Source organism: Sinocyclocheilus grahami, unplaced genomic scaffold, assembly GCF_001515645.1.
Source record: "Sinocyclocheilus grahami isolate Dianchi unplaced genomic scaffold, SAMN03320097.WGS_v1.1 scaffold160.1, whole genome shotgun sequence".
In the NCBI taxonomy this organism is placed as follows: Eukaryota; Metazoa; Chordata; class Actinopteri; order Cypriniformes; family Cyprinidae; genus Sinocyclocheilus; species Sinocyclocheilus grahami.
This window is the reverse complement of record NW_015505339.1, coordinates 1,872,587-1,886,784: the sequence shown is the minus strand read 5'-3', so window position 1 is coordinate 1,886,784 and position 14,198 is coordinate 1,872,587. Positions and strand designations below refer to the sequence as shown.

General features: G+C 40.1%; 1 protein-coding gene across 1 annotated transcript in view; it reads left to right on the top strand.

Moving 5' to 3' along the window:
* The window catches only part of LOC107592886 (paired box protein Pax-7-like), a gene marked incomplete at its 3' end in the record, with an annotated part of 49,861 nt that overhangs the window by 16,873 nt on the left and 18,790 nt on the right, over nucleotides 1–14,198 (top strand). The window contains exons 3-5 of the mRNA XM_016282463.1: nucleotides 3,736–3,787; nucleotides 4,153–4,352; nucleotides 13,680–13,845. Coding sequence (XP_016137949.1) covers nucleotides 3,736–3,787; nucleotides 4,153–4,352; nucleotides 13,680–13,845 — 418 coding nt within the window. The remainder of the gene's footprint in view (nucleotides 1–3,735; nucleotides 3,788–4,152; nucleotides 4,353–13,679; nucleotides 13,846–14,198) is intronic.

Below are 14,198 nucleotides of genomic sequence, written 5' to 3'. Positions count from 1 at the left end.
GAGGCCTGTATCATGCCCCTCTCACTGCTCTATCTCTGCCAGCATCTGTTTCATTACCATAATCCTTTGCTGTTGTCAGGGGGCCTGTTGACCTTCAGTCTTGGGCTTGCAAGACAGCTGAGCTAGAGCTTGTGAAATGACAACAACAACCTGAGTTTTGTTTCTGAGTTTGCCCACTGATTACGTGTGTTTTGTAAAATATTTCAATACAAAAGACGCGAGGTGGGATTTGATATAGTTACAGTACATTTGTAATTATAAGTGAAAAGGCTTTGATGCATCAAACGTGTGGACAGAAAAAAACAAAGAGACACAAGGGCAGGATACGCTGACAGAATCTTGCCTCATGAATCATGTGGCGAAACTGTGCAATGAAACAAAAATCACAGCGGCACGTCTTTCCCTCCCCCTCAGGACACCGAGGTGACTTTGGAAAGTGATCCGTAGACCACTGCGCCAGTCTCAAGTGTTGTCATGGTGTGTTAGCAACAAATCGCTCTGGCGCATCCTCGTGAAAACCAACAAAGGGATATCCAGGATATGTACATATTCAACTTTGTATATTCAAGATTTTGTTCGTGTGCTGGAGTGCCAGGCAGTGTTGTAAAAAAAAAATCAATCTTTATTAAAAGGTGGAAGATGGAGGAATTGATTTAATGAATGCGGACTCATGTCCTGCGGTCGCATGTAATCCATTGAGAATCATTGAGCCAGAGCTTGGGGAGACAAAAAGACATTCTGTGAAGACTGCTCGAGTGGTCTGTAATGATAGTCTCCATATAATCCGTTAATTCCATGTTTAATTAAACCCCAGAGCTGGTCTGGAGACTGCAGCAGTTTGGTGTGTCTTGAAGCGGTTGCATTGCGGAAGGGAGTTTTTCTTCTATTGTTGATGTAGTTGCACCAAATACTTGCACATGCACCAAGAGGAATGCATGTGTGAATAAATAAGACCCTAGTCTGTTCTGTAATTTCCATGTACTTCCACATGCAACAAGAAGAATGCATTTGCTGATATGCAAGTATGCACTAAGATACTTGCACTGCCAGATTTTGGTTCTTTTTATTGATAACTGGCACTTTTGATGCCACCAAAATTGACACACACCTAGAAGAGCTAGCAAAATCTTTATTAAAAGGTGGAAGATGGAGGAATTGATTTAATGAATGCGGACTCATGTCCTGCGGTCGCATGTAATCCATTGAGAATCATTGAGCCAGAGCTTGGGGAGACAAAAAGACATTCTGTGAAGACTGCTCGAGTGGTCTGTAATGATAGTCTCCATATAATCCGTTAATTCCATGTTTAATTAAACCCCAGAGCTGGTCTGGAGACTGCAGCAGTTTGGTGTGTCTTGAAGCGGTTGCATTGCGGAAGGGAGTTTTTCTTCTATTGTTGATGTAGTTGCACCAAATACTTGCACATGCACCAAGAGGAATGCATGTGTGAATAAATAAGACCCTAGTCTGTTCTGTAATTTCCATGTACTTCCACATGCAACAAGAAGAATGCATTTGCTGATATGCAAGTATGCACTAAGATACTTGCACTGCCAGATTTTGGTTCTTTTTATTGATAACTGGCACTTTTGATGCCACCAAAATTGACACACACCTAGAAGAATGTATGTGTAAATACACAAGACCATAGCTTGCTTTGTCTTTTATACATACAGTATGCAGTTACCTGGTTTAAAAACAATATATAGGTGTTTTTCTTCTTTGTCTTTTTCTACGCACTTCCACATGCACCAAGAAGAATGCATTTGTTGATACCCAACATACTTAATCGCCCAGAGTTGGGTTCTTTATATATAATCTGCAATTTCATTTCTGCATTTATTTGGTGCACGAAAATTGACATGCAACAAGAAGAATGCATGTATGGATACGCAAGCATGCACAAACACACTTGCAGACCCGCAGTTTGGTTCTTTTTGTTGTTGGTAGTTGCATTACGCTGGGGGATTGTTTTCCCCCGATTGTCAGTTTCAAGTGCACCCAATTCTCGCACATGCACCAAGAAGAATGCATTCGCCGATACGCACGGACATACTCGCACGCCCATGCACATACTAATATACACACACTAGCACACTCCCACAGGCCTTTTTGTAACCTCTTTTCCTGGCAGCCGTAGAAGAGACCTGGCAGATGGGGGTTTGAGAGAGACGATCAGGCTCTGGTCTGGCAGAAGAAAATGGAGATGCTGGAAAACTTGTGTGAAGTGGTCCAGGGTGCAGGAACCTGCTGATCAGCAGTGGGCAGAGACCGCGCACGATGGCTCAAAGGAGATTTGTCTCCGCCGTGGCAGCTGTGGCGTTGCGGGGGAAGGAGCTCAGAGCCCTTCTTTCTGTCTTTCCCCCGTGGATGATGCAAGACCAAAGGGCCTGGAGCAAGACTCAAGCTACACTGCTTGTTAGCACTCATGTGTTTTAAGAAAGCAAATGTAAAAGTGTGATTTTTTGTGACAGGACCTTTCACAAGCTTTCTGCTTCCATGAATAGATATACAGAGGTGGCTCACAAATGAAGTATGATGCAATTTTAGAATCAATTATCATGGTACCTGGTTTAAAAACAATATATAGGTGTTTTTCTTCTTTGTCTTTTTCTACGCACTTCCACATGCACCAAGAAGAATGCATTTGTTGATACCCAACATACTTAATCGCCCAGAGTTGGGTTCTTTATATATAATCTGCAATTTCATTTCTGCATTTATTTGGTGCACGAAAATTGACATGCAACAAGAAGAATGCATGTATGGATACGCAAGCATGCACAAACACACTTGCAGACCCGCAGTTTGGTTCTTTTTGTTGTTGGTAGTTGCATTACGCTGGGGGATTGTTTTCCCCCGATTGTCAGTTTCAAGTGCACCCAATTCTCGCACATGCACCAAGAAGAATGCATTCGCCGATACGCACGGACATACTCGCACGCCCATGCACATACTAATATACACACACTAGCACACTCTCACAGGCCTTTTTGTAACCTCTTTTCCTGGCAGCCTATCAGCCGTAGAAGAGACCTGGCAGATGGGGGTTTGAGAGAGACGATCAGGCTCTGGTCTGGCAGAAGAAAACGGAGATGCTGGAAAACTTGTGTGAAGTGGTCCAGGGTGCAGGAACCTGCTGATCAGCAGTGGGCAGAGACCGCGCACGATGGCTCAAAGGAGATTTGTCTCCGCCGTGGCAGCTGTGGCGTTGCGGGGGAAGGAGCTCAGAGCCCTTCTTTCTGTCTTTCCCCCGTGGATGATGCAAGACCAAAGGGCCTGGAGCAAGACTCAAGCTACACTGCTTGTTAGCACTCATGTGTTTTAAGAAAGCAAATGTAAAAGTGTGATTTTTTGTGACAGGACCTTTCACAAGCTTTCTGCTTCCATGAATAGATATACAGAGGTGGCTCACAAATGAAGTATGATGCAATTTTAGAATCAATTATCATGGTAATGTATTTCAGTAATATATCTTAACGCACTCCATATCTCTCCTTACAAACGCTCCTCTTGGCTCGGTCGTAGCAGTGTTCGTCTTTGTGCCGGGGAAATACTCCTCTGGCTAAAATGCAAACTGCCAACTGCGATCTGCACTTGTCTTTGATTGAGTGCCTGAAAAAAAGTAATGTAAAATATGTTGTAATATATTTCGAACACTAGCTTGAAACACAAAGAGAGGGATTCAATGGCCCAGAAGTCTCATACATTCTTATTTCAAACATTTGCTCTTAGGAGCTAGCCCCAGGCCGCTACAGAGAGAATAAGGCGGACGTGCTAGAGCAAGGTGTCTGGTGTAGATTACCCTAACCCTCACAGTTACGTCCCCCAGGCCTCTCCAGGGCTCAGTGGCAGGATTATGTGTCTGAAGACTTCTCACATATGAATAAGACCCAATAAAAAGGTATCTAGGGCTCCATTGACACATCGAGATAACGGAAGCATTAATATTGCCATGATAGCTGGTCTCGGCTTTCAGGATCATTTTCCGTTGACAAATTCGCGGTGTGCCATCGTACTGGTGACAGCTGAAATTTTCAGTTGCTGTACATATTCAATTTTTTTAAATAACTTGTCATTTTGTAAAGCATCCGAGACTTGGTGCCGATGTTCAAAGCCTCTCAACGACTTATTTCCAAACTGTGTATGCAGGTAACCGTACAGATGATGGCTCGGAAGTGGAGTCAGAGCCAGACCTGCCCCTGAAAAGGAAACAGAGACGCAGCCGTACCACCTTCACAGCAGAGCAGCTGGAGGAGCTCGAGAAGGCCTTTGAGAGGACGCACTACCCCGACATCTACACTAGAGAGGAGCTTGCACAGAGGACCAAACTGACCGAGGCTCGTGTACAGGTGGGATACGCTCACTCGCACAGATACTTGTACTTTCCCTGCATGGTTTCACAATTGCAATTGACCTTGAATGTATCTGATTGGCTTTTAGACCTTCTGTTGGAGTTGTTTCTTCTCTTGTCATCTAGATGCCTCTGTTTATTGCTGGTGTTTGTTATATTTATTTATTTAGCAGAGACTAATTGTTTGACCTCCCCTCCCCTCCGGGAGTACATCACTCTTGGTCAGATGACAGTTGGAGCCCTGCCCTATTGCTTTCACCCGAGTCTTCGGGACGCTTCCTGACAGTTTGTGAACCCTGTAGTTTTATGTAACATCGCAAAGCAAATACAGTAGAATTATAGCAGCAGCTGCACTCTGAGCTAGTGGGAGACAAAAAGAGGGATGGGGGGGAAAAGAGAAGGGAAGAAAGAAGAACAGACAAAATGCATTCCTGATGGATTTCTCATCTCTTCCCTTGGCCGGCGATCGCTTCCCAGCACTTGAAAGCTGGCCGCTACTTGTAAATCCCTCTACATATCAGAAAGGATCCCTCTGGTTCTCTCTGGGGACTCTGCTCCCTGACAACAACATTAATCAATCAAGCGCTTGTAAAAGACTTGGCAAAGTGGGGGTAGGGGGTCTAGGTTTCTCCAAACTCTCATCCTCACTTCGCCCTCCATAGATCCCGCTCCGTACCTATGCTTAGGTTCCTTACCGGAACATACTCATCGGCAGGGCAACTGATTTAACATATGTCTTTGTCTGGCTCTGAGCATTCAAGGAAGAAATGGAAGAAATGTCTAAATGGTTGCTTCCACACTCTTGGGAGAATTTTGAGAGATTTATACTACGCTTGTTTTCTCACAATATTTCACACATGATGTATTCAGGGGACAGATTTGCATTGATTGTAGGTTTATGTCTGGTAAGCTCTAGTGTATGAAAAAACATTCATTATTACTTAAACAGCATCACGAAAGATAGAAATTTCTTGGGGATTTCGAAAGGGAAAGAAAGGGAAAGTGCAGAGTTAAACAACTAGAACTCTACCATCCATATTAGCTGTGATAATAATGAACATAAGACCAAGGGTGTGAAAAAAACACCTCTAATTGGTCAATGAAAAACAACATGCTTGTCAAACACAAGTGTCTTCTGTTCCAGCATGTTATGGCAACCGATGAGCCACATTTGTAGGTCAATTGTGCATTTCTTGAGGCAAATGACAAGAGATAGTACCCAAAGAAAACCTTGAACAAGGCCAAATAACCAAAAGGACACATCTCCCCCTTCTCGCATAATAGGGTTAAAGAGATATCATGTGAAAAGCTGAGGTATTTGAGTCATGGATATAATTTGTTAATGCAGTTTTTCTCATAATCTAATTCTGGAACACTTTGAAAGTCTCCAAAGGTCAACTCAAACTGAATCTTTCAAAAAGGTCACCCTGAGAAAGTGACTCTGGTTAAGCACAGTAAATATTGGCCATGGGTCTTCAATATTGTTCTCTGCTCGGTCTAGTGTTAAGGGGGGATTGTGGCATTTCTCTGTAGAGTCTATTGTGAAAGTTCTTCCCCTCCCCAAGGCAGCCCCCCCCCCTCCAAATGGGGATTTCATGTGTGGTTTTGCCATTTACTTTTTTAACTGTTAAAGGAGTCAGCCTGGTATAGTATTTACATAGATTTACTCATAAAAGTGCAGTTCATCGTATCTCACACTTTGACCTCCCATTGGACTGACATTAAAGGGTACTTGATAATGCATTTAACCCACCCAAAAACACTAATTCAACAAGGTGTCCGAGTTTGGCACAAGACCCAACAAGACATTCCAGGGCTCATACATGCCAATTTATGGCAGCTGCTTTGTCAGAGACTTTTTCGAGTGTTCTAATAAAATATGACATGCTGTTTCATAGCAAGAATGCAGGTCTTCTTCATGCAGTTACCATTAGGGGTGTTTCACAGAAGTTCCCACTGGTTTGGCTTCGGGTATGTCGGCAGGTTTCTGTATAGAGATTCCTCCCAGGCCAGAACGAGACCAGACCTTTGACCCGGTTGGTGACCTGCTCCGCCACAGCTGTGCAGACTCATCCGGCAGATGTCAGTTTACTGGGGAGTGGAGAAGAGGGCACTGGGGTGAGACAGGGGCCAAAAGAGGGGCCTCTCCACCCCTGGATCATCAACTCCAGAGCATGTTAGACAGCCCTCCTTCTGCAGTCTAGGGGCAATGATATGCATGGCAAGTAGAAAAGAGAGCAGGGTTGTGCACCATTCAGAATTAAATTGAGAATGCTTTTTAAATTCCAGAATTTGAACTGAGGTAGCAAACAGGATGTCAAGTCAAATTCAACTGTAAGGAAGTAGAATTAACTAAAACTAGATTTTTTTAAACTGACATAGATTAATCATCTCATCTTCCTCTTCCTGTAATTCTAATTGGACTTCCTGCATGATGAGGCTAATTCAATTCAAATACACACTCATGAATTTGAAAGGAAGCCAGGTTCTCAATTCAGAATTTTGCTTTTGAATTTTGAATTCTTGGTTGAGTTTTAGCTAACATTTTGTTGATCTCCATCCTAACCATCTTCACCAAGACTTTAGCATATCCAGTTCTAACACAGACCGGTTTCATTTCAGTTTGATGGTAGCAGGGATGTTAAAGGGTTGTGACAGGGTTATGTAGCCTAGCAGAGGCTTTCTCCCTGTGGCTTCATAGTCCTGCTGCTTTACGTCCATGAGGTGAATGAGCACCACATAAATGCCATGTGACATCTGAGGACGTCAAGCCACCACTCAGACCATTAGTGGAACAAGAAACGTTAGCTAGGTGAAACAAGGGGAGAGTTTTCAACCAGCGCTAAAAACAAAGTGGACAGTGGCAGAAATGCTGGTGCTTGTTATAAATCATCCACGATGGAGTGAATTGCATTCTGTTCTTATTCATTCTGAAGTTTTTAAGAGGTTACGGCGGCTCCACTTCAGTAAGCAGTCATAAGAGAGCCGCGCCGTTGGCTCGTGTTCCTCCTTTCTCACATAGATTCCCTTTCACAAGCAGTGCACATTTTGCATGCAGCTATTATTGTAGCAGTCTAATAAGGTGGACATATTTCCCTTTTATGAAGCATAGAAATCAATTTGGCAGGAAGTTAGCCTTTATGTACCTGTGAGTTGTGTGTTTTAATGTTAACATTTTTATGCTAGCTGACTAAAAAGGGAGGATGTGTAGGTCATGATATAGCATACAAAAAGCATAGAATGTATTTATCAAAAATAGATAGACTAATTAATTAGGAAAGACAGGACGATTTGACTATTAATGCAGTTTGCAAAGATATTATGTTTTGATGTTGTGTCTTTAGGGTTTCTCTGCAGGTTTTTTAGAATACATACCCCAGTAAAAAAGTTATATATTCAAAATATGGATATTTCATACTAAATATAGTTCAAATTTATAAACATATTTACTGACATATCGCTCTAGACTCACTGATATAAAAATTATAATTAAACTTTATTTGGAGTACTACTTGTGCACAATGTACATTTCTTAATATTAAGCCTAAAATGTGTTTTAATGTCACTAGTTGAGGACTGTATGAGCTTTGAATAAAACCAGTCTTTAAATGCAAGATATTTAAAGAGTACCTAAAGTAAGTACACTTGCAATAATTCCATTTTAGCACAATCAGATATACTTCAGTATATCTTTAGTTGGACTTCAGCACTACTTCCACACAATTAAAGTGCATTAAGTAGAAAAATAGTTGTTCCGATATAGCTGATTTATGTACTTAATAAAAATTAATATTTAAGTACATAAAAATGTAAATGCATTTATAGTATACTTAACATAAAATAAATGTATTTCAAATACATTTTAGCATATCTATTTTTCACTAGTATACTTTATACGCCAGCTATTTCTGTGGCAATATTTCATGTAATATATCATCAATTCCTTGCTCCCCGAGACCAGAAAAATGCTAGCAAAAAAAATCCCATCCAGCCCAACAGGCAACTCTGTTTCAGAGAGTCTTAGCTTGTGCACCATAAAAGAATAAATAGGATTTATGAAGACTGTAGAGAGCAAAATTGTTGCAATGCATCACTGAGAATGTTCTAACAGTTTCGCATTATTAGAATTTAAATGACTTTCTTTTAGCTGCTTTGTGTTCGTTGATTCTTATCTAAGTAATCCCAGTCTCCTTTTTGCATTTCGCGTTCCCAGTAATGTTAATTAGCATAGTGCCAGACGGGGAGAAAGAGAGTGAGAGAATTCAAGCGGGCTTTAGAAGAAAGAGAAAAAAACGATTGTTTGATGCAGTCAACACATTGCTTGTTAGACTGAAGTTGGTTAAATCGCATCTATTGGTATAAAAACAGATGTCGCCCTTGTTTAAAGTTTATTCCTTTGAAACACGAGGTGAACGGCCTGAAACCTTTTAAAAGCATCCCTTAATAACATTTTCCTTAACAAGAAACACGTTTCAGTGCGAGACTGTTGCTGTGTCCAACACTATCTTGGATTTACGGGCGACTGTTTGCAGTGACTTATTGAGTGCACACGGCGGTCTCACAAACAAGGGACTTGCAGTGCAAGAAACATCCTGTAAAAGACAGGAATAAGAAACATTGTGTGTGTGCACACAGGTTTATCGCGTTTCTCCGTGACAGGTGTGTGCTGTAAACTTAAATCTCCATAGATTGCTTCACTGGACACAGGGACAGCGCTGAGCCCAGACATTGCGCCATCTTTGGGTTTATAGTCTGTAACGATTGAAACAAATGCACACATGATCAGACAAACACACACAGTCTCTCACGCAATTCACTTGCCATTTCAAACCTGACTTGCTTCTGCAGTACCAAAATAAGAAGCAATATTGAACCCTATTGACTTTCACTGACATTGGTGTTTAAAAGACAATTGATAATCAGTGATATTATTGGATGAGAATAAAGCTAATTGAACTGAATAATGACACTAGTGTCTTCTGTAGAGCTGTTGTACAGCTGAATAGAAGTTGTTTCATAATTGTTGAACTTTGCAGCGCTAACACTGTTATTGAACTGAACTAAAACAACATTGGTTTATAAGACAATAAATATGCAATATTATCGATTTAACACTTACACTGTCAGATGAGAACAAAACTTAAACTAAATTGAGCTAAATAATTACACTTTTGTCTTATAGAGCTGAAATGTTGTTTTGATTCATTTTAACACTGTTATTTTCCTGATTATTAATGTGAGGCTGCTTTGAAAGTTTGTATTATATAAAGCTCTATATAAATAAATGTGGCTTGACTTTCACTGAATGCAAAGTTAGAAAAGACACTGAAAAAGTTCAGAAAAGACAGAGATTATTAAAAATGTTTTATTTTTTGTCACACTCATTCAGAGTGAGATAGAATTAAATAAAAGATAATAAAATGCATAATTATCATTTTGGGGGGAGTTGTCCCTTCCCAAAAAAAAAAAAGTGCAAATGTATTCAAATGCATACCCCAACATTAACCATACTTCTTTACTTTTTTAATTTATTTATCAAGCAGTTTATCCTGTATCAGCCCTATTGTTTCAGCATTCTCCCTAAGAACTGCTGTCAGTGGACAGTAAGTTCTTCCTCATGTGGTTTTGCTGTGGGCTGGATGTAAACCGTCTCAGTGGAGGAATTAGGCTGGATTGCAGACAGCAAGAGAGGGAATCTGGGACTGTTCAAGGTGACTTTGTGATTGGGTTCCAAATCCAGCTCAGAGGGTATGACTGGAGCAACCCAGAAAACACACACACACACACACACACACATATTCTCAGCAAGGCACTATGATGACGCATCCCTCTGTGCTATAAAACAGAACTGTATTTATTTAGGCATATTGTGCTTAGTGTTTAACTTAATAGAGTTAACTCGTGCACCTCTGTGACGCCACATTGCTTTCAAAAGCAGCAAATTCACTTAAACAGATATGCCTCACAGGCTGCTGGTGTGATTAAGGCAGACAGGAGTCTTCGCCGAGCACATGGTAAAGCCACAAGATCTGCTGGCTGCGTCGTAAGTGCTCTGACCACAGGGATGCAGGCAGCTCTCTGAGAATAATGTATCCCAAATCTCTTTATGAATTGTCATAGCATTATGCATTTTACAGATTGTGTGGCAATGCATGTGCAGAGATTAGTTTATGTGTGAGGATGAGAGATTAAACAAAAAGCCAGAGAAGAAACAAGCCATTTAAAGCGATAGTAGTTTGCTTTCTGTAGAAAAATCGCAAACAAAAGTGACGAGTGTAAATGAACTTGGGCTTAAAGATTTCACAAAAATCTTAAGAACGAAATTTCTTAAGGCAAGACACTACAGACAAAAAGATTGTTTTTCATGCACTGGTTAATTTAGACATTTTAGACTATTTTGCTTCTATAACACGTCTTCTTTCAGACAAGTGTAAAGAAACGATCTAAAATACACTTTTAAGTGTTTATTTTATTACACTTTATCGGTTTGTGTCTATCAATTTCATTTACAATGCATATTTTTAAAGGCCATTTCTTTGAGTTTTGAAATGTAAACTTTAGCAGCACTTACATACACCAAGCTTTATTTATATCTAAATTCAGAAGGATTTTACAGAGGTGTTTGTTCGTATATCATTCAATTTATATGACATTTTATTCCTAAAAAAAACATGGAGTAATAAAAAGAGATATCCAAAATTCTCAAACTTAAGCTATACTTTGTCAACAAGAATTTTGACCCCGACTTTTTCAAATGTTCAAGTTTCTGTTGTGGAAATGTATGCAAATGAGTGCATATTTAGTTAGATAATGCATTATTTGCATATTTTTAGTTGTATTAATGTACTATGATTAATAAACTAGGGAAACTATGGTGATACTCTCTTTTTATCATGCCATAAATTAGAAAACACTGTCAACAGACAGAAAAAAAACATTATATTTTTAATTTAAAAAAAAACTGGTGAATATTATATGAACACACCCTTTAGTAAAAACCCTGAGAATATTGATAGGAATAAAACTGTAAAGTTTTGCCTGTAGTCTTGAATGAAATGCCAGAACTATTAAATGTTCCTTGCTGATGTCACAGAAGTACGTATCTGCACTTTGCGGCAGAAGAAAGAAGGTAGAGGCCATCAGGATGAAAGTATGAAGGGGTGGAGAGCAGGGTCCAGAGGTCAAAGGTCAGGAGGCACAGCGGAGCGGGACACTTTTTGGTTTGTGGGGGAAGGACACAGCGTTCTTCCATTCTTCATAACCTGTTTGCACGATTCCCAGTAGAAGATCCGTACGAATCCCAGCACATGCATTTCCCCGAGCTCCTTCAGAACGCCAGGCCATCCTTTATCTGTCTACGACACCAGGTTTAGGCTCAGGACAGGGGCGAAGCGTCTCCTCCTAAACCATTTGAGAGGATGACGGTCGGGTGGGGGTTTCACTTTCCGAGAGCGTAAGAAAGAGCGATTCGAACCCGACGCATGACAGATGGGTAAGAGTCATCTTTAGTCGCATCAAACGCTGGCGAGCCATTGAAGTCATTTGAATGAGATGCTAGCTGTTAGTGGCCTGACAGTTTTGCACATGCACAATGTAAGCAACGCTTTGTAAGAAAGAGCCAGCGAGTGTGTGTGTATGTGTTTTGTAGATTGTGTCTACAGTGTGGTTGCATCAGAACAGAGTGTGTCCTTGTGTGCGTACCATGAAAGTGGAGCTCTTAAAGGCACGTTTAAAAAGGGACGCCCACTCTTTGTGGACACTTTTCAGCCTGGTGTATTGAGAGGCCTTTGTCTCCACCTTTCATCTGGACGCACAATGGACCGGCCCGTTTTAAACACAACGGTAGATGAACTGCCCTGACAGTGTATTAAATGCGGATGAATTGTCAGTGCATGGCATAGATCAATGTCCTCCAACCTTTCACATACGCAGGGCTCCGGTCTTGTTCCTGTGAAATAGAGCAGGCTGCTTTCAGAGACGCTAATTATATTCATGTTTTGATAGAAGAGAAGCCTCCGTTTAAAATGTGCAAATTGTCCTCGTTTTGAGACGACTGTCTGAAGTCTGTCTGGTTTGAATGGGCGTTTATTTTGGTCCGACTAAAACAAAAAAGAATTTTAACACTGAAAAAAAAGACAAGTAACAAATGCATTTCAATAATGTAAACACTGAGCATCTTTCTTTCTTTTGCCATTTTTGCGCTCCTAATGGTGGAAAGGCTGCTGTTTTAATAAAATAGGTCCTCGATTTGTTTAAAAATTAGTCTTAGTCTTTGACAAGCTACAGTAGTCAAGTCAAGTCAAATTTATTTATATAGTGCTTTTCACAATACTCATTGTTTCAAAGCAGCTTTACAGAAGATCATGATGTTAATTTTTACAATGTAGTGGATAGCATTGTATGTAGACAAATAAAGTTGGACATTCTATATCAAACTATATAAAGAGCTGGATGGTAATATAATTACATTATGCAATGATGGTAAAGATTTGCTATATAGTTATGTATTGTTTCAAATGAGTATGTTGTATGTATGTGAATAAATATATCGCATATCCAATTTTATATAGTTTTTTTTTCTCTTCAAAACACATCTGTGTGTCAAAATTTGCATGCACCCTAAATGAGAGAAAATCTCAAAATTTCAAGAACAATCAAATCTACTTCAACTAATTTCAAGTAGTTTAAATGTGGGTCAAATTGAACCAAGCCCAAAAGGAGGTTAAGTACTTTTTGTCTATAAAGTCAAATCAAAACATTAGATTTTTTAAAAGTATTTTTCATTTATTTTATCTACATTATTTTAGTGAAGCCAAACAGTTAATTCAAGTAGCTTGATATGAAACAGTATGTTAAAGATGTGACAGATGTCTCTGTGTGTATGTGTCCATGTGTATCAGACAACACCGCTCCAGTAAAAGTGCTCTAGACTCTCTTTAAAGTGTCGTACAGGTAGATAAACATACTCAAGATGTGGATGAGATGTCTGTGGAGATGTGTGGGCTACCTCTGACCTGTTTACGACTTCTCGTCTCTGATGGCAGCCCAGAGGGGCCTGTTTATACAGATCACAGCTTTAGCCACTTAACTAGAACAACAGGGACCTCAACATGTGCTAAGAGGCAGTTTCCCATGAGGACACTCTCTCTGCCACACACATGCCCATGAACCTGTCTGGAAGACTGCTGATCGCTTTCAACTGCATGCTATGTGAATGAAATCATGCTTGGAAAGGGATATTTGTCTCTACACAATTGTCAGTCTCCCTTTAAATAATAAAATAAAATATAAAATAAAATAATATCTTATTTCCATCTTTAATTAGGTCTGGTTTAGCAACCGAAGAGCAAGGTGGCGCAAACAAGCAGGAGCAAATCAGCTGGCAGCATTCAACCACTTGTTGCCTGGAGGGTTTCCACCAACTGGCATGCCAACCTTACCCACCTATCAGCTTCCAGAGTCAGCGTATCCCAGCACCACTCTCTCGCAAGGTAGAGTACAGTAACCCATGAACGCTAGATGTAGCGCTACCATTCCAAAGGTTTTTTTTCTTTTAGCGAGGATGCATTAAATTGATCAAAGTGACAAAGACATTTGCAATGAATTCGATTTCAAATATACACTGTTCCTCTGAACTTTCTATTCATCAAAGTATCCTGACAAAATTGTATCATGGTTTCCACAAAAAAAATATTAAGCAGCACAACTGTTTTGAACAGTGTTCATAATAAATGTTTCTTAAGCATTAAATCAGCATATTAAAATAATTTCTGAAGGATCACCTGACACTGAAAACTGGAGTAATGATGCTGAAAATTCAACTTTACCATCACAGGAATAATAT